General features: G+C 47.6%; 1 protein-coding gene across 1 annotated transcript in view; it reads left to right on the forward strand.

The window, feature by feature from the left end:
* Nucleotides 1-21,745, forward strand: part of NIPAL3 (NIPA like domain containing 3) — a 52,350-nt gene that overhangs the window by 21,533 nt on the left and 9,072 nt on the right. The window contains exons 3-10 of the mRNA XM_043445056.1: nucleotides 719-787; nucleotides 2,569-2,740; nucleotides 5,463-5,522; nucleotides 9,929-10,074; nucleotides 13,563-13,659; nucleotides 16,760-16,895; nucleotides 19,123-19,211; nucleotides 20,961-21,024. Of these exons, the coding sequence (XP_043300991.1) occupies nucleotides 719-787; nucleotides 2,569-2,740; nucleotides 5,463-5,522; nucleotides 9,929-10,074; nucleotides 13,563-13,659; nucleotides 16,760-16,895; nucleotides 19,123-19,211; nucleotides 20,961-21,024 (833 nt within the window). The remainder of the gene's footprint in view (nucleotides 1-718; nucleotides 788-2,568; nucleotides 2,741-5,462; nucleotides 5,523-9,928; nucleotides 10,075-13,562; nucleotides 13,660-16,759; nucleotides 16,896-19,122; nucleotides 19,212-20,960; nucleotides 21,025-21,745) is intronic.

Genomic DNA, 21,745 nt, shown 5'->3' on the forward strand with positions numbered 1-21,745 from the left:
ACCATCTATGATTTTTTTTATCTTCTTGCATTATTGTTCTTTTCATTTATATTTCCTAATTATTCTATAGTGAATATCTATTTGGTTATTACTGTATAAAGTTTTTTTAAAAAAATATCATGCTAAGGAATCCGAACCTCATTCTTAAGGTGATTTAAATGAAATTTTTATAAATTAAATAATTAATAACTTTATAATTAATAAATAATATAATATTATAATTATTGTAAAATTAATAATGATTAATTTTATAAGTTAACTAATTAAGTGTCCTCAGCAACTTTGCCAGTTAAAAGAGTCTCATTGAGACCCCTCTGGGAAGAGGAAGTCTCCATTAATTAGATGGCAAATGTATCCTGCCTGTGTTTTTCTTGTAAACTTTGACTTCTGTGCCAGACCATGCCAAGTCAATATAGTAAGGGGACTGGGATTTAGGCCTTATCAGGCCCTTGGGGCCAGTGGGCAAAAGATGCTGCTTTCTGGTAGTGTCCAGTTCCAGGCCACGTTCTCTAAACTGGCACGGCAGCCAGATTAAACTCGGGCAGAAAAATCCCAGTAGAGGGTCTGGGGAGGCACGGTTTTGTGATGAAGGTTGTTTTTCTGATTTTGTTTCGGAACAGCAAACTGTTGGGTTCAAACTGTTAAACAGTTTGTGTCCTGGGACCCCTTGGCTCAGGCCCAGCTCATTCGTGTCTGCTTCTGTGAACCTTCCTTACAGGAAAACTTGATCGGCGCTCTCTTGGCAATTTTCGGGCACCTTGTGGTCAGCATTGCACTGAACCTCCAGGTATGTATGTCCCCATCCCCAGCGCTGCCTGGTGCAGAGAGGCAGCCAGAGCCGGTTATCCGGCGCGGGCGTGTCTGCCTCCTCCCAGTGCGATGTCGCCTACCCCATCCCGGGGCTGGGACGGTACCTGGTGGGTTGTTCCAGGATACTCTCTTGGTTCTGTGCCCCCACTTCATCCCCCGTCACCCCTCAACTGTGAAGACAGTGCTCTCTGTTATTTAGAAGTCCCTGGGGGTGGGTGGGGTGCCCTGGAGCAGCTGCTGTGGACGCCCTGCCTCACATGCCCTCGGCCTGGTTGCGATCCCAGGCAGCTGTGGCTTGGAGCGAGCTCGGAACACCGTGGGGACGAGCCCCACTGGCTGCAGCTGCAGCGAGACGACCAGCTGTGGTTGTCGGGTGCTGCTGGTGGTGGTTAATGCCCCGGGGCAGCCTCCAACCAGAGGGGTGGGGAGTCAATGGATAAATACCCCCAGCGCCCTGTCCTTGCGGTGGATGGTTCTGAGGAGCGTTCACAGGGTTTCTTAGAGGGTCCTCAGTGGAACTGAGCCCCAGTTGCCTTAAGCACTAACTCACCCTCTAGCGCACCCTTCAGTCACCTTCTTCCCTAGCCTGTCTCGCTCTCCGCCTCCCTGATTTTGCTTCCTGGAATCACCTCCCAAATCTATGCCCTGCTTCCTAGCCCTTGTCTCAAGGACTGCTTCTGGGAAGCCCAGCCTAAGACTTGACACCTGAGACCTCCCTGGGGGTCCAGTGGCTAAGATGCCATGCTCCCAATGCAGGGGGCCCGGGTTCAGTCCCTGGTCAGGGAACTAGACCCCACATGTTACTACTAAAGATTCCACATGCCACAATTTAAAAAGAAAGAAAGAAAAAAAAAGACTAGATACCTGCAAGCAGGACAAATACAGCACACTGACTAATCCTTTTCCCTTCACGCTGCCCCCAGCTTCAGCGAGCAAGCTGCTCTGCCTCTCTAGAGCGGGCACATGAACACTCTGCTTCCACGTGTGCACACGTGTGTGTTTCTGAGGCTGCGTGGTCTCTTGGCTCCTTGTCTGGCTCCCTCTCCTCCCTCTGCAGACCAGCTCCTCTGCTTCAATATCTGCTTTTACACAACCCTGCACCATGATCCAACCCACGTGGCAGACTTAACCGTCTGAGTCAGCATGCCTTTTGGGCTTTCCTTAGTCACTGCCTCAGGGTCTGTGTCCCGAGTCCACATTTCCAGAACCAGGAATACTGTCCCTGCTTGGGCCAAGTGTCCACCCAAGGGAGGGGAAGATCCACTAACACTCACAAATCTGCCCAGCAGACTGCCGGCATTTCTCCAGAAAGGAGTGTATCCAGGTGGGCACCCTGAACACGGGGACTCCTGAGCCTTGCAGTTAGAGGGTCAGCCCGAGGGCCGGGCTAAAGTGGGGGTCCTTAGGTCATGGTTCTCACCCCAGACTGCCCATTGCCTGTGATGTGCATCAGAAATGCACATTTCCAGGCCTTGCCCACACCTCCCCTCTGAGAATGAGGCCCAGGCACGGGTATTTTTTCAAAGCTTCCCAGAGAATGTAAAGCCTCGCAGCCAGTTTGAGAGCTCTTGTCTCAGAAGAGCAATCTAAGATTTAGAACGTTAGTGTTTACTCTTCTCTGAGGGAGGACTCAGAAAAATCTGACAATCTCCCCCAAGTTATTTTTAAGAGGGGGGGGGGAGTGGATTTAGGGTTCGTGTGCTGTAGCATCTTTTCCCCAGAGACCTGGACGAATCATGTTCTTTCTTGGACTTCTAGAAGTACTGCCACATCCGCCTCGCAGGCTCCAAGGACCCTCGGGCCTATTTCAAGACGAAGACATGGTGGCTGGGCCTGTTCCTGATGCTTCTGGGCGAGCTGGGCGTGTTTGCCTCCTACGCCTTTGCTCCCCTCTCTCTGATCGTGCCCCTCAGCGCTGTCTCTGTGATAGGTAAGACCCAGCTCCCGCCCCACCCCTCCCCTGGGGCTTGCCCACCTCTGTGATCAGTGTCATTGCCAGGATCAAAAAGACTTGTTTAACAAGCCAGCTTTTGCTTTGCTAATAAAACCTAACACTTACCAAGGGCTTCGTACATAGCAGCCCCTACGCTAAGCACTTTACAGATACTGATTCTCCTGGCGGCCTTTCGAGGGAAACACTGTTATTATTCTTATTTTACAGATGAGGAAACTGAGGCACAGGGTGGTGAAGCTACTTTTCCCAAATCACACAGCTAGTAAGGAGCAGGGCTGGGATGCACACCAGGCTATTTGCCTCCTGAATCTGTTTAAGATTCAGAACGTTTATCAGAATTGCTTTTTGTTTCTACTGCAGAAGGAAGATTAACCTTGACCCGTTCATCCTAACACTGTGAAAATAAACTAAGCTTTCATAGAATTCAGATATCCCACTCCATCTGAGCCAGCAGAGAAGCCCCTGTAAGAAATGCACATTCAGCTTATTTGCTGATCTTTTTACATCAACCGATATCATTTTAAGAACATCATCAACTTTCTCATCTGCCATTTTTTCTGTAATGTCTATAATCACTGAACCAGTGTTTCAGACATTTTAACCATCTAGAAGACAAAGGAGTTTTGATGTTCATGAGGTCACAAATAAAATAGAATTAGAAAAAAATTCTTTTTTTCTTAAATAAAAGATATTAGTAGATTAGTGGACAATAGTTTTTTGTACGTAGGAGCAAGCACAGTGAACTTGCTTTGAAATATTTCCTTTCACCTGGCTGGCAAGGATTGCAGTGCTGAGAAGCTGTTCCCTGCTCTTAAAGGAGAAAATCATATTTTGAGTCTTAATCCTCCCGGAATTAAGAGGCCCTCTTAAGAGGGCCAGCAGGGATGGCATATGCCTGGCAATTATGGCCCCTCTTGTACCCAAGACAGACATCACTAATCAACCATAGCCTTCCTTCCTAGCGAGCCTGGATCCTCAGGGCTTCAGGCAGTCATTACCAATTACCAGGAGTTGGCAAAGGAGTGGAAACTTATTTCCTTTCCCTCATCCTATTTATTGAAAGCCCCTCTTTCTTGACCAGGGTGGGTAAACAGGCAGCCTACAAGATGACCAAGATCCTCAGGCATGCCATGTTCTTACCCACACAATATTGTTTCAGAATGTCATTTGAGTACCTTTCACTGAGGCAAGTTGTCTACCATAGTCTTGACTTCTCCGTACTGTCTTACATCTGGCCCACGTTGCACACCTGTGTTGTTGCTCAGTCCCAACAGGGTTTTGATAGATTTGTCCTCTGCCCATTGCTGATCTGTCCAAAGGGCTCTCAGAACCTTTATTCACAAAGAGGAATATGTGACTGAATGACAGGTGCTTTAAATATTAGCCTTTAAAGTTTAATAAGGATCAAATAACCAAATTCTTAAAAACAGACTGAATTATAATGATGGAACTTCAGGGATCAGCCCCTGGAAATCACGGGGCTCTTAGAGATTCTTAGTCACTTAGCAAAAAATAACATTCAAAACAATAAATATTAAAATAATAACCACCATTTATTGGGTACCTATTACATATTAGTCACTGTTCCAGATGCTTTAATAATAGTAAAAGCTCAGTTATTGATCACAAACTGTGTGATAAATAATTTGCATGTGTTATCTCATTTAATTGCCCCTATAACTCTGTGTTCTGTGTCGCTTAGTTGTATCCAACTCTTTTGCAACCCCATGGGCTATAGCTCGCCAGGCTCCTGTGTCCAAGGAATTTTCCAGGCAAGAATACTGGAGTGGGTTGCTATTTCCTTCTCCAGGGAGAAGTAGGTATTTTCAGTGATGTACTGATAAACAAACTTAGAGAGAAAATGAAAGAAGAGAGAAGGTGGAAGGAGGTAGGGAAGGGACAGAAAAATGAGAAAGAAAAGGAAGATCTGATTTGTAGTGTTTCTGGCATAAATATAGAATGTAAATACTCACATTGTGGCTGATTCTGAGCTACTAATGGTTTCCTCACTATTAATGTCTGGCCTACTGGTACAGGCTGGATCCAGTGCGTGATTTCAGTGACTAGGGAATGAATTCTCAGGAGACGTGACCTACCCAGGAAATGCAGCCAGAAGAGGCAGAGCTGAGACAGTAATCCAGAGCTATTCACAATCAATGCCAGCCTCCTCTTTTAGGACAGTCATAAGGAAGTTTGAATACATCTGCAAGCTTGAAAGGGTCAGGAAGAGAAAAGAACCAGGGGGAAACATCAGAGGTGGACATTGCCACAAAGGAGCAGGAGCCCTGGCCTCCAACAGTCCTAGGTTTGAGCCTTTCCTTGCCAGCTGCATGGTCTTGAGGGATTCCTTTCCCTCCCTCAGCCTCCGTACCCCCATTTTTCACATGGAATCATAATAGTGCCCACCCCAAAGAGTGAACGTGCCAGAAAGAACCTGTGTGAGTTGCCGGTCACACAGCAGGTAGTCAACCCCCGGTGCTCCTGGCCTTGTAGGAAATCCTCAGGGAGACTCAGAGAGGAGCCTCTGTTTTGAAGATGGACATTACAAGGGACTGAGCTCTTGGGAGCAGGAGAGAGAGCTTAGGAAGTACCAAGCTCCAGTGCAAATGAGCCGACCCAGAGGGCGTGGGCTAAGGGACTCACATTTTACTACCAGTAGCTTCAGTTTTCTTCTTCCTCTGCTATTCTTTCCTTACAGCCAGCGCCATCATAGGAATCATATTCATCAAAGAAAAATGGAAACCTAAAGACTTCCTGAGTAAGTTCGTTGGTTTGAGCCCGTGTTTGTAGTTTTATTCTTGTGCCTTTTTTTTTGTTTTTTTCATCATAAAACCAGCTCCTCCTAATCTAGAGATCATCTGTCTCCTTCTCCTCCGTGTGGTTCTAAATCCCACCTTCAGCAGGCTACTGAGGGCTGGATTTTTAATCAGTGGTTCCCAAACCTGGCTATCCATCAGAACCACCTGTGAGACTTTTTAAAATGGGCTTTCATTCATTGCATATAATCAGTATTTATTGAACATCTATTGTTGGGATTTTAGTAGGCCCAATAAAAGGCGCCCTCTTTCCCTGAGTTTTAAAGCAATGGGAACTAAACAAGGAAGCCAAACATGGGAGGTCAGAAGTTATGCTTTGTTACTAACAAAAGTTAGATTAGAACATGCAGCCACATGAACTTGTTTACGTGCTCCTCCAGTGCACCCCAGCCCCCAGCTAGACCTTGGGCCAGTCTCCCAAGGAAATATTTAGGTTTACAGAATGGAACACTTATCCAGAATTACTGCTGTACATACCCTGTGGCAGAGAAGGGAGAAAAAAGAACAAAACCCTAGTGTTCAAGTTCTTTTCATAGATTATCTCCATTCAATTGAGAGATGTGGACCAATGAATGGGGCAAGAGGCAGAAGTGTGGGTCCACTGGAGGCTCCTCCACATAGAAACCCAAGGGGTGGGGAAGAAGTTACCTACTAAGTTCCACCCTCTGCCGTGGGTGCTGAGGATATAGCAGTAGGACAGAAGGAGGTTACAGTCTAATGTATATATTATATATATGTGTGTACGTGTAGACATGCTGAGTCGCTTCAGTTGTGTCCGACTCTTGGACCCTATGGACTGTAGCCTGCCAGGCTCCTCGGTCCATGGGATTCTCCAAGCAAGAATACTGGAGTGAGTTGCCATGCCCTTCTCCAGGGGATCTTCCCAGCCCAGGGATCAAACCTGAGGTTCCTGCATTGCAAGCAATTCTTTACCGCTGAGTCACTGGAGGAGCCCTATATATATGTATACATCTGTATACATGTTTATGTATAATAAACAAGTTAACTAGATGACTAAATCAACAAGATAATTCTAGATCTTAGTGAGTGCTTCAGAGAAAACAATGCTTTATGGTGGGGCACTGGGAACATGGGGATGCTTTTCCTAGACTGATCCGGGATAGACCCTCTGAAGAGGTGGGGCCCAGATCCAAGTAATACTGAGGAGACTACCATTGCAAAGGTCTGTGGGCAAAGTGTTCTATGCAGAGGAAGCAGCAGGTGCAAAGGCCCTGAGGCAGGAATAAGTTTGGTGCATCTGGTATCAGTAAGGCCGGCATAGCTGTAAGGTGATGAGTACAGGAGGAAGGAGGACATGAGCGCAAGGAGGCATGAGGCATCCATACTGGATGATGTAGGACCTTACAAGCCACGCTAAGAAGTGACATAATGGTGGATCCAGGCTGTATTCCCAGAGACTTTGAATCTGGGCTGAGGGCCCTGGGCATTTGCTTTCTTACAAAGCTCCCCAGGATGAAGTATATTTGTCTGCAACTTGCTTTGAAATATATCCGAAAATAACCTGGCTTGAAGAATGAGTGGAGGGATGAAGAAAATGGATCGATAGCCGATAAAGCAAGTATAAGAAAATGTCAATTTAGAATCTTGGTGTGGGACTATGGGTGCTTGCTATACAACTCTTTCAACTTTTCTGTGTGTCTGAAAGTTTCTGAATACAAAAGATTAGGGAGAAGAAGCTTGCAAGATGCCAAAGACACACAGCCAGGTTTGGGAAGCACTGTTCTGAATCACTGGTGAAGAGTAAGAGTAAGATGGGAGCAGGAAGTAGAAAAAGAAAAGAATCTTACACTGGAAAAAGCAGAACTACTATTCAGCAAGTCTAGTCAAGGCTATGGTTTTCCAGTAGTCATGTATGGATGTGAGAGTTGGACTATAAAGAAAGCTGAGCGCAGAAGAATTGATGCTTTTGAACTGTGGTGTTGGAGAAGACTCTTGAGGGTCCCTTGGACTACAAGGAGATCCAACCAGTCCATCCTAAAGCAGATCAGTCCTGGGTGTTCATTGGAAGGACTGATGCTGAAGCTGAAACTCCAATACTTTGGCCAACTGATAGGAAGAACTGACTCATTAGTAAAGACCCTGATGCTGGGAAAGATTGAAGGCGGGAGGAGAAGGGGACGATGGAGGATGAGCTGGTTGGATGGTATCACTGACTCAATGGACATGAGTTTGAGTCAACTCCGGGAGTTGGTGATGGACAGGGAGGCCTGGCGTGCTGCAGTCCATGGGGTCGCAAAGAGTTGGACACAACTGAGCGACTGAACTGAACTGAACTGTTCAGCAAATAAACCATGCCTCAAAGACTCAGAATGATTTGTAGTAACTCTGCAAAGGAGAGGGGTAGGGCTGGGCTGATTCAGAGACCAGTGTAGAGGTTTATGTCCCTTCCAGGGTCATTCTAGGTGGTCCTGGAATGAGCGGCACACCCTATGTGAATTGGAAAAAGATGCCCCTCTGACCATCTGTGGTTCTGTGGGCACCTGCCTTGGTGAGCAGAGCTTGGGCTAGATTTTAGCCCTCCTCACTGCCCTTGTGCAGTGAGCAACCTGCACAATTGTGTGTGGCCGCCCTGCTTAAAGTTCCATTAAATTCAGCATTCACTCACCCAGTGCTAGTCCTCTGCTGAACAATGCAGGCATGTTGATGAGTAAGACCTGTCCCTGCCTGCAGAGAACTTAAAGAAATAGGCTTGCACAGAACTTACCCTGTTGAGTTTAACCATGGTTCCTTCATTTGCTGAGCAATTTAACAACTAGGTTTTTTTTTAACACCTTTTGAAGCCTAGAATGAAAATAAAGGACATTTAATGTGGTATCACGTTTCCTAGAGATGGTAGAATGGAGCTGGTATAGTTAATTCTATCACAGGAAAATCCAGAGGCCTGCAGTCACCAGATGTGCAGCTTAGAAGTCATAGCCCTTTTCAGCTTGCCTGAGGCTGGGCTCCCTCAACCTCAGAAGCTTTTCAGCAACCCCACAGGGTTCAACTGGAGTGTGACAGGACCCTGGGGAAGAGTCAGGAGACTCTGGACCTTCACCCAGGAGCATGCCTCCTGGGCCACCAACAGTCTCTGACAAGTCTGTGGAGTAGTGTTGATAGTATTTAGATAGTTCCCTTGGGAGTAGTTTAAATAGCCAACTGGGAGGGGATTAGACAGTTTTTTAAATTGTCTGTGTTCACACAAGATTATGTTTGTGAGATTCTTCTGTATCTTGGCCTGTGGTGGTACTTCCCTCGGTCTCACTGCTGTATGTTGGTCTACATGTGAATAGGACACAGTTTATCATTCCTACTGTTGACGGGCATTTAAGTAGTCTCCAGTCTTGGATTATAACAAATCATGTTGCCATGAAGATTCCTATGCCTGTCATTTGGAAAACAGAGGGTCTGAAGGTTTGCTTTTGAGGGTTTTATATATATATGTTTTTTTTTTTAAATCTCGCCTATCTAGCTTTAGAATGTTCCTTGTAAAATGCACATTAAATCAGAGCACAATACCAAAACAGCTACAATGAAGAAGAAAAAAATATGCAGTTTTACTCATACTCTCCTGGTGGGAGTGGAAGTTGGGGTACAGCTACTTTGGAAAAGCATATGACAGCAACTACTCAACTGAACATCTGCGTGTCCTGTGACCCAGGAATTCCACTCTTAGCTTTATACCCAACAGAAGTACATGCATTTGTTTTCCAAATGACATGCACAGGAACGTTCCTGGCAACATGATTTGTTATAACCCAAGACTAGAGGCTACTTAAATGCCCATCCACGGGAGAAATGGTAAATTGTGTCCCGTTCACACGTAGATTGCCATACAGCAGTGAGAATGAAGAAAGTGTCACCACAGGCCAAGATGCAGAAGACTCTCACAAACATAATCTCGCGTGAACACAGACGCGAGAAAACCGTGTATGATTCCATCAATATGAGGTACAAACCCAGGAAAACAGTCAGTGCTGGTAGAAGTCAAAGTGTTACCCTGGGGGTGGAGTCTACTGATGGGAAGGGGACACGAGTGAGGGTTTGGGGGTCCTGCTAATGTTCCCTTTCTCTACCTGGGTGCTGGTAACACGGATGAGTTCACTTTGTAAAAATTCATCAAGCACTTTTTTGTTATGCATGCTATACCTCATTAAAAATTTTTTTTTAATGTTAAATGTTATTTTTTTAAATGACATTCAGGGAGATATTCTTTTTTTTTTCTTTTTTAAAGAAAAGAAAAAGCGAAAATTCAAACAACAGCAGGTCCTCATGTGTTGCCCCAGAGGCACGTGCTGGCCTGGCCAATGCCTACAGTGAGCCATGTGACACTTCCTTCTCCCCGCAGGGCGCTACATCTTATCCTTCGTTGGCTGCGGTCTGGCCATCGTGGGTACCTACTTGCTGGTGACATTCGCACCCAACAGTCATGAGAAGATGACAGGCGATAACATCATCAGGCACCTCGTGAGCTGGCCTTTTCTCCTGTACATGGTACGAGAAATTCTGGTCCTTCCACCTGGGATGGTGGGTGTAGGGATGGAGTCCTAGAAACCGAAAATCTGAATTCCCAGCAAGACGGGGTTCACGGGAATCATGATGTATCTCACAGCACTGAACACCATGCTCACAGGAATATGTAGTTCCCAGGGAAGTATTTTTTTTCCCCCACTGTATCCTGAGTAAAGTCTAAAACTACATGTATAATATGACCACTTGATTTTTTAGAGGTATCTGTAGGTCTGTACATTATCTGTAAAAGACTGGACAGAAAACAGAAGCTCCATCAATAGCTGTCTCTGGGAGATGGAATTATGCTTTATGTTTTTATTTTGTTTTTGTCTTTACATATCACTGCATTGAGCATTTAAAACAGTTATGGTAAGAAAAAAAAGTTAAAATTGTAAGCAGTTATTTGTTTTTGCCCAGTATCACACAGCTGATAGAAGCTGATAGAAAAATGAGAGACAATGGGAAATTTATTTCCTAAACCCCCAACCAGAGCTCAGTCCTCTGCTCCAGTTACATCCTGGTTGGGTCTACGAGTAGACTAATCAAGGAAAACATCGAAGGTATTTGATAAAGCTACTGGTATGTTCCTGCTCCATGCATGGCACCTTGTTAAATGCTTTTTAATATATTATCTGTCACCAAAAATAATAAATAAACCGAGAGTTTTATATGAGCCAAACTATGGACCGTAGCCCAGAATTCAGCCTCTCAGATAACTCTGAGGACCTGCTCTGGAGAAGCCTGTTTTCAGCACAATTTTCTATCTTGTCAGGGCAGAGAACATTAAACAAGTCAAAGATATGTTCTTTCAAGTTAAAAAAACAGATCAGCGTGGACTCAGCAAGTCAGTTTGTCCTTGGTACCTGGGGAGGGAATCATTGAAGGGACAGCAAAAAGGAAGGCATTTAATTTTAACATAAACATTCTTTACTTCTGGCCAATGTTCCCTTTTCTTTCATAATTAAAGCAGACATACAATGTAACAAGCTGTTTTAGTTAGCATAAAATTGAGTTAAACTGTGTATAAACCAGAATGACTTCCCCAGACCTCAGGATGTGAAAATTTGTTTCTTCACCTGTCAGATTCCCTCAATAGTCCTATAACACAGGTGTTTTTCTCCCCATTTTATGGACTAGAAAACTGGATCTCAGGGTTAATGAGGTTGCTCAGAGTCCCCCGAGGGCAGAGCTGGACCCGAAGCCTGCCTGCCTGCCTGGCCTCACCTGTCACCACAGCCTGCTGACCTAGGCGTTCACTGTTTGGTCTTGACTCGGCCACCTGGGCCTGCTGCAGAGGCCCCAAACATCCTTTCCCCTCGGATTTCCCACAGATCAGAGGATTTAGGTTTCCCCAAGGTTGGGGCTGTGTCATCTCCCAACCGCCACCAGCCCCAGCATTGACCTGGCAGGCCTAGAAAACTGTCTGCCAGGCAGAGCCAGAGACCCACTTTTCAGGAAAAGTTTGATCCCAGAACACAGACTTCTCTTTACAGAGTCCTGGGCTTGAGTCCATTCCTTACTGTGCAGCCATAACCCAGGCCCTTGGCCACATGTTCTGTCTCCTTCTCTGTAAACTGGCCGATCCCTGGACCCGCAGTGGTTGTCGGGAGAGATGCAGATGGTGTGGGAACCACCCAGCATGTGACCGATGCTCAGTGACCAATTCAGTTTATCCTCCTCCATCATGACTGTGAGGCAGCTGGAGGAATTTGGCCAAATCGAATTCAATAAATGAGTGTCTGCTCTGTGCCAGACACCGTGGATATAAAAACTAAATGAGACGTACTCACAGAACTCGTGGTCTGTCAGGAGGCAGCAACACATACACAGTCATCCTGCAATAGGACGCCAAGCAGCCTCCCGGGATGCATTCAAGCATCATGAAAATGCTGGGGAAATTGGCCCCACCCCTACCCCTGGCCAGAATCCATGCACATCAGTTGGAAATATTGAGGAATAACTGCATCTGCTTGATGGTGTATTCTGCAGCAATGAAAGATAATTATGACAACTTCATGAAACATGAAAATTGTTTAGGTAACTAAAAACAACCCAGCACAAAATTGGGCTTTGACGATGATGACAAGTAGATAAAATAGGTCTTCACTGACAAAGACAGGAAGACACAGGAAAATGACAGCCGCTGTGTTTTGTGGTCTCATAATTATGAGGGATCAAAAGAGTGTTTTTCTTTTAAAATGCCCATTAATGTTTCTGTATTGGTTTTTATGGTAAACAAACTTCGGTGGGAGGTCACGGCAGGCAAATGGAGCTGAGCTGTTGTTTCAGTTTCGCTGGTGCCGGGCTCACTTCACTCGCTGGAGGAGTATTGCCAGTGTCTAGACCTTTATAAGAAGTAGAAAGGACAAGTTGTTGCTGCAAGGGTGGGGAATGTCTCAAACTTCAGAGTTCTCTAATATTCCATTTTCTGGTAGGATTCTTTGCAACCCCATGAACTGTAGCCCACCAGGCTCCTCTGTCGATGAAATTCTCCAGGCAAGAATACTGGAGTGGTTAGGCATTCCCTTCTCCAGGGAATCTTCTGGGCCCAAGGATTGAACCCGGGTCTCCTGCATTGCAGGCAGTAGGATTCTACTGATGGGGAGCATCTTCTGAACACAGGCACATGGCCCCCATCTGCAGGCAGCATAGCCTAGTGGGAAAGCTCATGCATCCTGGAGCCAAACTCTTCAGGTTCAAATCCCAGCTCTGCCATTTGCTAGCTTGGGATTGCAGTAGTATCTGCTTCCTAGAATTATGGTGCTGATTTAATGAGTTGAGTGAGTAAAGATAACACGTTTAGAAGAGAGCCAGGCAGATTCATGAGCTCGTTAAGTATAAGCTGTGATTATGGCCCTGTGAGTTAGGAATTATTGTCATTATCCCCATTTCACAGAGGTGGTCACTGAGGTTCAGAAAACTTAAGTGACCTGCCCAAGGTCACCCGGCTAGTTTAGAAGGAGATCCAAGCTCAGAACCGGGCCTCCCTGACTCCAGATGTCCTCTCCTTTCGACTCTGCCAAGCTGCACACCTCAGTGGCCTGGTTAGTGGGTAACTGGTATATATATACTTACTTTACCGAAGAGCTCTTCTCCTGAGCAGTCAGGCGTCTCCCTCTGTGATCAGTTCCCCAGTTTTAATGGGCGTTACCATGGAACGGTAAAGGGGGGCACCAGCCCAGCCTGGTGAAGCATGACCGTCCAAGACGGGTGGGCGTAAGGCGGGCACAGCACCCTCAGAGCCCCCGATGAGGTGGACTCCGCCCGCAGGGTGGGGGTTGGAGGGACTCAGCGTTCCCTGCGTCCCTGCAGGATGTCTAGCAGTGGTCTGGGAAATGCTTCGATTCCCTCTCCACACAGGGGGCCTGCGGCTGGTGCGGTCCGCAGCATAAACTCCAGCCCAGCCCACCAGGGTCTCCTGGTCTCGCCGGTGGCCCCCTGCTGACCTCCCCTCTTGCTGTTCTCCGCAGCTCGTGGAGATCATTCTCTTCTGCCTGCTACTGTACTTCTACAAGGAGAGGAACGCCAACAACATCGTGGTGATTCTCCTCTTGGTGGCCTTACTCGGTAAGCGAGGGTCCGGGTGGTTGTTTTGCCGCTTCCCCGGTGGCTCAGACGGTAAAGCATCTGCCTACAATGCGGGAGACCCGGGTTCGATCCCTGGGTCAGGAAGATCCTCCAGAGAAGGAAATGGCAACCCACTCCAGTACTCTTGCCTGGAAAATCCCATGGACGGAGGAGCCTGGTAGGCTACAGTCCATGGGGTCGCAAAGAGTCGGACATGACTGAACCACTTCACTTTCCTTTATTTCTTTCTTTAAGTAGCACCAAAAGGAAATAATGGGTTTTGTTTACCGAGCTTCAGGCCACTGGATCCAGGAGCTGCTGGAGGCTGACTCAGGCTGGTCTCTCTGCATCAGAGGCTGCAAGGGCTGGGTCCCTGCTAACCGGACACAGACCTTGTTAGTTTCTTTTTTTTTTTTTTTTTCAATTTATTTTTTCTAATTGGAGGATAATTGCTTTACAGTACTGTGTTGGTGTCTGCCTTGCATCAACACGTATCAGCCATAGGTATACATCTGTCCCCTCCCTCTTGGACCTCCCTCCCACCTCCAACCCCATCCCACCCCTCAAAGTGGTCACAGAGCCCTGGTTTGAGTTCACTGAGTCATATGGCAAATTCCCACCGGCAATCTATGGGCCTTGTCAGTTTCTTCATTAGGGTTAGGGTTAGGGTTAGGGTTCAGTGTTCAGTGTTCTTGCTCAAATACCAAGTCTCCAAAGTGCCAAGAGAGGTGCTGCAAACTAGCTTGAGCAGTGAGCCAGGCAGACACCCCTCCCCTCAGGCTGCTGTTATTCTAAAGGGCGGAAAATGACAGTAAATGGGTTGACAAATACATAAATAGTGTTAAGTTTGAGCAGTGACAATTAACAGTGACGAAGAAGAAATCAGAGTAAGGGTGGAGGGGGCGACTGGAAATTAATTCAGAGAAGTCAGGGGTGAAGTGGGCTCCAACAGTGGAGTCCCTAAGGATGCGTGTAAGACCTGTCGAAGGTGAAGACTTAATTCTGGATTTAAAGGCAAGAATTGATTTCAATTTTTCTCTCTCTCTTTTTTTCCTTTTAGAGGCACAGTGGGTACAGTGGGGGAAATGGCTCCTAAATCAGACTGGGGCAAGGCTCTCAGCCTGCATAGAGTTAGAGTTGCTAAGAAGAGCTGTGAGAAGCACCCCTTCCTCCTCGAGAGGGAGAAGTGGGTGCCACCCCCCCCCCCACTGCCTCCTAGTGACTCTCTCTGTGTCAGCCACACAGCCCCCTAAACATGGGCCTCAGAGTACACCCAGGTCTCAGGGCTGGGAAGGGGATTAAACGAGGTGAGCACTGGTCCCCATTGTGTGTTAGTTCCCCCTGTCCTTCCGGGAGCAAGTCCACTGCAGCAGCAGGCTGTAGACCACGCAGATCCGTGTCATTGTTTGATAGGGTTCCATTATTTCTTTTTTAACAGCTTTGTGCGTGCTGAGTTGCTTCAGTCATGTCCGACTCTTTGTGACCCCATGGACTGTAGCCCACTAGGCTCCTCTGTCCATGGAATTCTCCAGGGAAGAATACTGGAATGGGTTGCAATGCTCTCCTCCAGGGGATCTTTCCAACCCAGGGATCGAACCCACATCTCTTTTGTATCTTGCATTGGCAGGCGGCTTCTTTACAACTAGTGACTACCGGGGAGGCCCTTAAACAGCTTTACAGAGATCTAATTTGCGTACCATAAAGTTCACCTGTTTAAAGTGTATAATTCAGTGATTTTCAGTACATTCACAGAGGATGTAACCATCATCATAATTGAATTTTAGAATGTTTTTGTAGCCCCCCAAAAGAAACACCATGCCCACCAGCAGTCACTCCTCATTTTCCCATCTTCCCAGCCCATGGAAGTAGAAGTAGAAAGTGAAGTCGCTCAGTTGTGTCCAACTCTTTGCAACCCCATGGACGGTAGCCTGCCAGGCTCCTCTCTGTCCGTAGAATTCTCCAGGCAAGAATACTTGAGTGGGTTGCCATTTCATTCTCCAGGGGATCTTCCCAACCCAGGGATCAAACCTGGGTCTCCTGAACTGCAGGCAGACTCTTTACCGTCTAAGCCACCAGGAAAGCCCATGGCCAGTCTCTAATCTACTTACTGTCTCTATGGATTTGCCTTTCTGGACATGTTATATAAGTGGAATCATACACCCTGCGGCCATCTGTCACCAGCCTCTTTCACTGAGCCTCGTGTTCTAGAGGATTCATTCCTATTGTAGCCTGACTCAGGGACCCATTCCTTGATGATTTAGTTTGCAAAGTGGTTTGGAAGATCATGGTCCCACATTTTCTCTCCTGGTGAATCAGAAGACCAGACCTCTAGCAGGTGGATCTGATAGTTTAGAGTGAGAGGTCGTTTCTGCGGCGCTGGGTAAAGCAGTGGTCTCTACAGTGAGGTGAGCAAGACAGTCCACTGGGCATATGGGAAGAAAAAAGCATTCAAATCAGTATTCATTTTTCTCTTCACCTTTTAAGTATATTTCCTGCATATGGTTTATAATATACATATTATAAAAGCCCAGAGTTACGTGACTCTAATTTTAAAATAAATCAACATACATATTTGAAAAGTATGTACATATGTGTAGGGGTGTGCATTCTAAAACATCTGGAGACCTCTAGTCTAAGGAAATGTTTTTAAAAATACAACTGGGTAAGCATTTTAAAAGACCAAAAAGGAACTTCCCTGGCATTCCAGTGGCTAAGATGCCACGCTTCCAATGCTAGGGACCCAGGTTCGATCTCTGGTCAGGGAACTAGATCATACATGGAGGCAACTAAGACCTGGGGCAGCCAAATAAATACATGAATATTTAAAAAAAAAAAAAAGACCAAAAAAGCTCTTTACACATCACATTTTCCCTGTAGATTTCCTTGACATCGTGTTCCAGACACAGCACTGCCACTCTGGGCTTCCATGTGAACTCACTGCCCTTTTTTGATTGAGTTCAGAAGGGACGTTTGGAAATCCCTGCTGGGGTTTTGCCTGCCTCTCTGCTTCCATGGGAGAGCACAGAAGACCTTCTCACTGTGTGGATCACTGGCTGGGCTCCACCCGAGGCACCCATACATCCCTGTTAACCTTCCGCAGGCTCCATGACTGTGGTGACGGTGAAGGCTGTGGCCGGGATGCTGGTCCTGTCCATACAGGGGAACCTGCAGCTCGACTACCCCATCTTCTACGTGATGGTCGTCTGCATGGTGGCCACTGCCGTCTATCAAGCCGCGTGAGTTGCAGAGTCTTTTCTCCCCTGGGCCTCCCCACAAAGGTCTCTTCCAGCTTCTGGGTCCGATCACAGTTGTTTTTGAAGCTGTAAGGAAGGGAGAACGTTCCCAGGCAGCCGGTCGTCGGGGTTTGGCATCCACTGTGGAGCGAGAGGCGTCGCTCATTGGCTGAGTTATCATACGGAGGGCTTTTTGTGCCACTTGAAGAGCCTCGAGTGGATGTATTTTTCTCTCTCTGCCTTAAAAATGTGAGAACCACGCGATCAGAGTCAGCCTCCCTTCCCACCTGGACCGAGACAGGTGCCTGTTTCAGGGACCTCCAGAAAGAGCTGTGCCATCCCCATGAGGCATTTGTTTGTCGTCCAAGAAAGAGCAAGCAGTTGTTATTTCTTGTCCTCAAGAAGCCTTCCCAAGTAGAAGAGCCAAGATGATGGTTTCTCCCTCAAAAGCAGGAGTTATTAGGGTAGGAGGCCTGGGCCTCGTTCACGTCTGAGACCGGTGACCAGCAGGGAGCCTGGGCGGGTACGTGAGGGATCCGCGTGGGGACGGAGGGTGGACAGTGCAGGACTGTGTGGTGTGTGCGGCATGTCAGGCCCCGGGCTCCAGCGGCCGGGGCTCACCTCCACCCACAGCACCGCGGGGTCGTAGGGGTGACCGCTGCTGCCCAGGTGCTCTGCTCCCACCGCCTTCCCACGAGCTTGAATTAACTTGGCCCCCACAACAATGCCCTCATCCTCATTTTGCACGTGAGGCACTGCGAGAGTCCAGAAAGGGGTGGAGCTGAGGGTGAACGTAGCCACCTGACTCCCTCCCCTTGCCTCGCCCCTCGCCCCTCTGCCCTAAGCCCCCTCCTCTAGGCTTCTCTAAGACAGAGAGTCCTCGTCTGCAGACAGAATAACCACATGCACGCGCTCAGTCATTCGGTCTTGGCCAGCTCTTTGTGACCCCATAGACTGCAGCATGCCAGGCTCCTCTGTCCGTGGAATTTGGCAGACAAGAATGTTGCAGTGGGGTGCCATGTCCTACTCCAGGAGATCTTCCCGACCCAGGGATCAAACCCATGTCTCCTGCATCCCTGCATTGCAGGCATATTCTTTACCACTCTGCCACCTGGGAAGCCAAACCCTAGCTTCTTTTATGATTTTTGTTACTATTATTATGCCAGTTATTATTTTGTTACTATTATTATGCCAATTATTAAGATGTTACAGAAAAACCCGGATGAACTTTTCGATCAAGTCATGAGTATGCTTAGTCCTCCTACAGTGATCCTGGACCCCTGAGCCCCGGTGCACGGCTCTGTGCTGTGTCCTCCAAGGGTTATAGAGATGACCGGGCGGCTTCTCACTCAGGCAGTCAGCATGCATTTACCGAGGCCTGCTGTGTACTAGGCCCAGGCTGGGCCTTCTGCACCCAGAGACGGGAGCGGTAGTCACTGAACTCAAGGTGCTCACAGCCCTGGTAGGGGGACAGCTGGGATTACAGTTGGACAGGAAGTGTGTTTTGGTGTAAGCAACTCTGCAATAATAACCACAATGCTATGCAGTACAGTTACAATTCAGTCGCTCAGTCGTGTCCGACTCTTTGTGACCCCATGGAACGCAGCACGCCAGGCCTCCCATCACCAACTCCTGGAGTTTACTCAAACTCATGTCCATTTGAGTCGGTGATGCCATCCAGCCATCTCATCCTCTGTCATCCCCTGCAGAGAATGGACAAAGAATATACTCCTAAATGATAAAGAGTTTATTGTAGATGGAGAGATGGGGAATGACCCTCTAATTTCCTCTCTCCTTTTTCCTATATTTATCGCAGTGACTGTTGAATTAAGAAGCAAATGTGTTTTTAAAAAAATAATGACAGCACAAGGCAGTTAGTGATAAGTGCTCCAAGAGTTTCTTGGCATGTTTAAGGGATCAGGCATGGCTTGGGTTGGGAATGCAGGTCACACAGAGGCGAGGAGAAGGGCATTGCAGTGATGAGAACCATGTGGGCAGAGGTGCTGGAAGGAGAAGGGGGTGAACTGCAGGCTGTGTGTCCGGGGGAGGAATGGGAGCTAAGTGTGGACCCCGGCCCGGGAGGCATACAAGGCTGGCATCTTTCTAAACCCGCAGAGTGCCCTTCATGGCTTGTCTTCATTCTTCACACCAAGCCTACAGTCACTGGCTTTCTCCTCTGCCCTCCAACATCCCCCCACAGTGCACTAACTAGAGCTCCTTTGTGTTGAAGATTTTTAGGTCAAGCCTCGCAGATGTATGACTCCTCTCTGATCGCCAGCGTGGGCTACATTCTGTCCACCACCGTGGCCATCACCGCAGGTGAGGGTGCGGTCGCCAGATTTCTGTCTTCCACCTTGACAGCAGGTTCACTACCCTGGGGCGGGGGAAGGGAGCACCACCTCCATCAGAAGGCCAATTCTGCTGAGCTGTTCTGCCCGTCACAGTTGTAGATGGTCTTGTGGGAAAAGAGAGACCTGGGTTTTCACCACAGCACAGACACAGAGCTGTGTGGCTCTGGGAAAATCACTTCACCTCTCTGAGCCTCAGTTCCGCATTCATGAAATGGGGGTAGTAATACTTTCCTCCTAGAATTGAAATATGAAAGTGTTACCTGCTCAGTCACGTCCGACTCTTTGCGACCCCACAGACTGTAGCCTGACAGGCTCCTCTCTGTCCATGGAATTCTCCAGGCAAGAATACTGGACTGGATAGCCATTCCTTTCTCCAGGGGATCTTCCTGACCCAGGGATCAAACCTAGGCCACCTGCATTGCAGGCAGATTCTTTTCTGTCTGAGCCACCAGGGAAGCCTAGAATTGAAATACGTATAGTCATATTTGGACTAGAATTGAAATATGCATAGTCCAAATGTCCCTTACTTTGTACTGCTTATGCCAGGTTTCATTAACAGTTTTTACCATCATCTGCTAATTCCACAGCTTCCACTGGCCAAGTGACCATGTATTTCTTCTATATAATTTTTAGAAATCTCATATATGTGTATATATATATACACACACACACACACAATTATATATATATACATATATATATAAAACAAGTGCTCAATAAGTGATTTTCGTTATTACATTCCCCTTTTCTTCTACTTCACCTCCATATTTTTGTTTCTTTTGCTTTCTGAGGTGGCTTCAGAGGCTACAGACATATCAGAGTTTTTTTGTAAGTAGCAGTGGTGACTGAAATTTTCAGAGTAAAAAGACCAGTAAGAGGCGACGTGCCTCCCTTTGAGGAAGGCCCAGCCGTACAGCCGTCTGCTTTGCTCTGCAGTATGGACAGGTGGTGGCCAGACCCTGCTTACAGAGATCAGGATAAGAGGGCATGCAGCCCAAGCCTGTGCCATGAGCAGGACCAGGGATGGAGTAGGGCTTGACCCAGAGCAGCCGGAAAGCTAACCTCATGTGGATCGCGTGGAAGTTTCAGTCATGGCCACTGACTTCAGTCCAGGCAAGGGTGAAAGGAATAGGAACACCGTGGTTGAGCTGGGAGTCAGGCTCTGGGTGCAGCAAGAGGCGAGTAGGGTGGGGGCTGTGAGCGGTGACATGAGTCCAGACTGACGCCGGCTGCGGGCTGAGGGCGGCGGGCCCATGGCACTTCTGTGCCACGGGGCGTGACATCTGCCAACTGCGTGAGGTTGGAAAGCTGCAATGGCTTAACCACAAAGCCTTGGTTTTCCGTCTTAAGAAAGACGAGGGAAAAGAGTTGCATAAAAACTGCTAAGTAAGGTTTTTAGCTCATAGTATCATGTCACTGGGGGTTGCCGGGTGAAGGGTACACGGGAACTCTGCTGTTTCTTTACATCTGTTAATGATACTATTTCAAAAGAAAAAGAAGAAAAGATGAAGGTAAGAGGGGTGGTAGGGGAGGAAAGGACAATCTGTTCTCCCAAAGGGCTTTAAGTCCCCTCTTCAATACCTTAGCAGGCTCAGTCCTGGTATGTTGGGTCCCTTTGGTTTCCTGCAGAGAGGCGAGTGCCACCAAATCCTAGGCAGACTGGCCAGTAGGTGATTTGAAAAGAGCTCACTTGTATTTTCCACTGTTCGCTGCTCAGGCGCCGTCTTCTACCTGGACTTCCTCGGGCAGGACGTGCTGCACGTCTGCATGTTTGCACTGGGGTGAGTCCTGTCCTGCCCCCCCGACCCCCATATTGCAGGCAGGCTGCCCCTCTCCCCCACCCCTGCTCCAGCCTCTAAGCCAGTCCCTTTGAGCCAGAGGAGCAGCTGGCAGTGGGAGCTTTGTCCCCAGAGCTGAGCATTTCGCCCCCTAAAGGGTTTTATTTTTCCTCGCTTCTCTTTTGGGCTTCCATTTCCTTGTCATTTCGAACACATCACATTTTGACCCATGAAAAGACTCTCAGCCTCACCTCCGATCAAAGAAATGCATATTGAAGAAGAATTTAATAAAAAGAAATACATATTGAAGCTACACAGAAAAGTGAAGTCACTCAGTCGCGTCCAACTCTCCACGACCCTGTGGACTGTAGCCTGCCAGGCTCCTCCGTCCAAGGGATTTTCTAGGCAAGAGTACTGGGGAGGGTTGCCGTTTCCTCTCCAGGGAATCTTCCCAACCCAGGGATCGAACCCAGGTCTCCCACATTGCCGGCAGATGCTTAACCGTCTGAGCCACCAGGGAAGCCCCAAGACGCCACACAAGACGCCATCATTTTGCAAAAACTAACAGGATGGGTAATGTCACACGTTGGTGAGAGGAAACCAGCTCTCTGCCACAGTGTGAGAAGTTCTTTGATGTCGGAGGACAATTTGGCAATATCAGCAACGCGTTTTTTTTTTTTTTAATTTTCAGTTGGAGGATAATTGCTTTCCAGTGTGTGTTAGT

This window comes from Cervus canadensis, chromosome 24, assembly GCF_019320065.1.
Source record: "Cervus canadensis isolate Bull #8, Minnesota chromosome 24, ASM1932006v1, whole genome shotgun sequence".
In the NCBI taxonomy this organism is placed as follows: domain Eukaryota; kingdom Metazoa; phylum Chordata; class Mammalia; order Artiodactyla; family Cervidae; genus Cervus; species Cervus canadensis.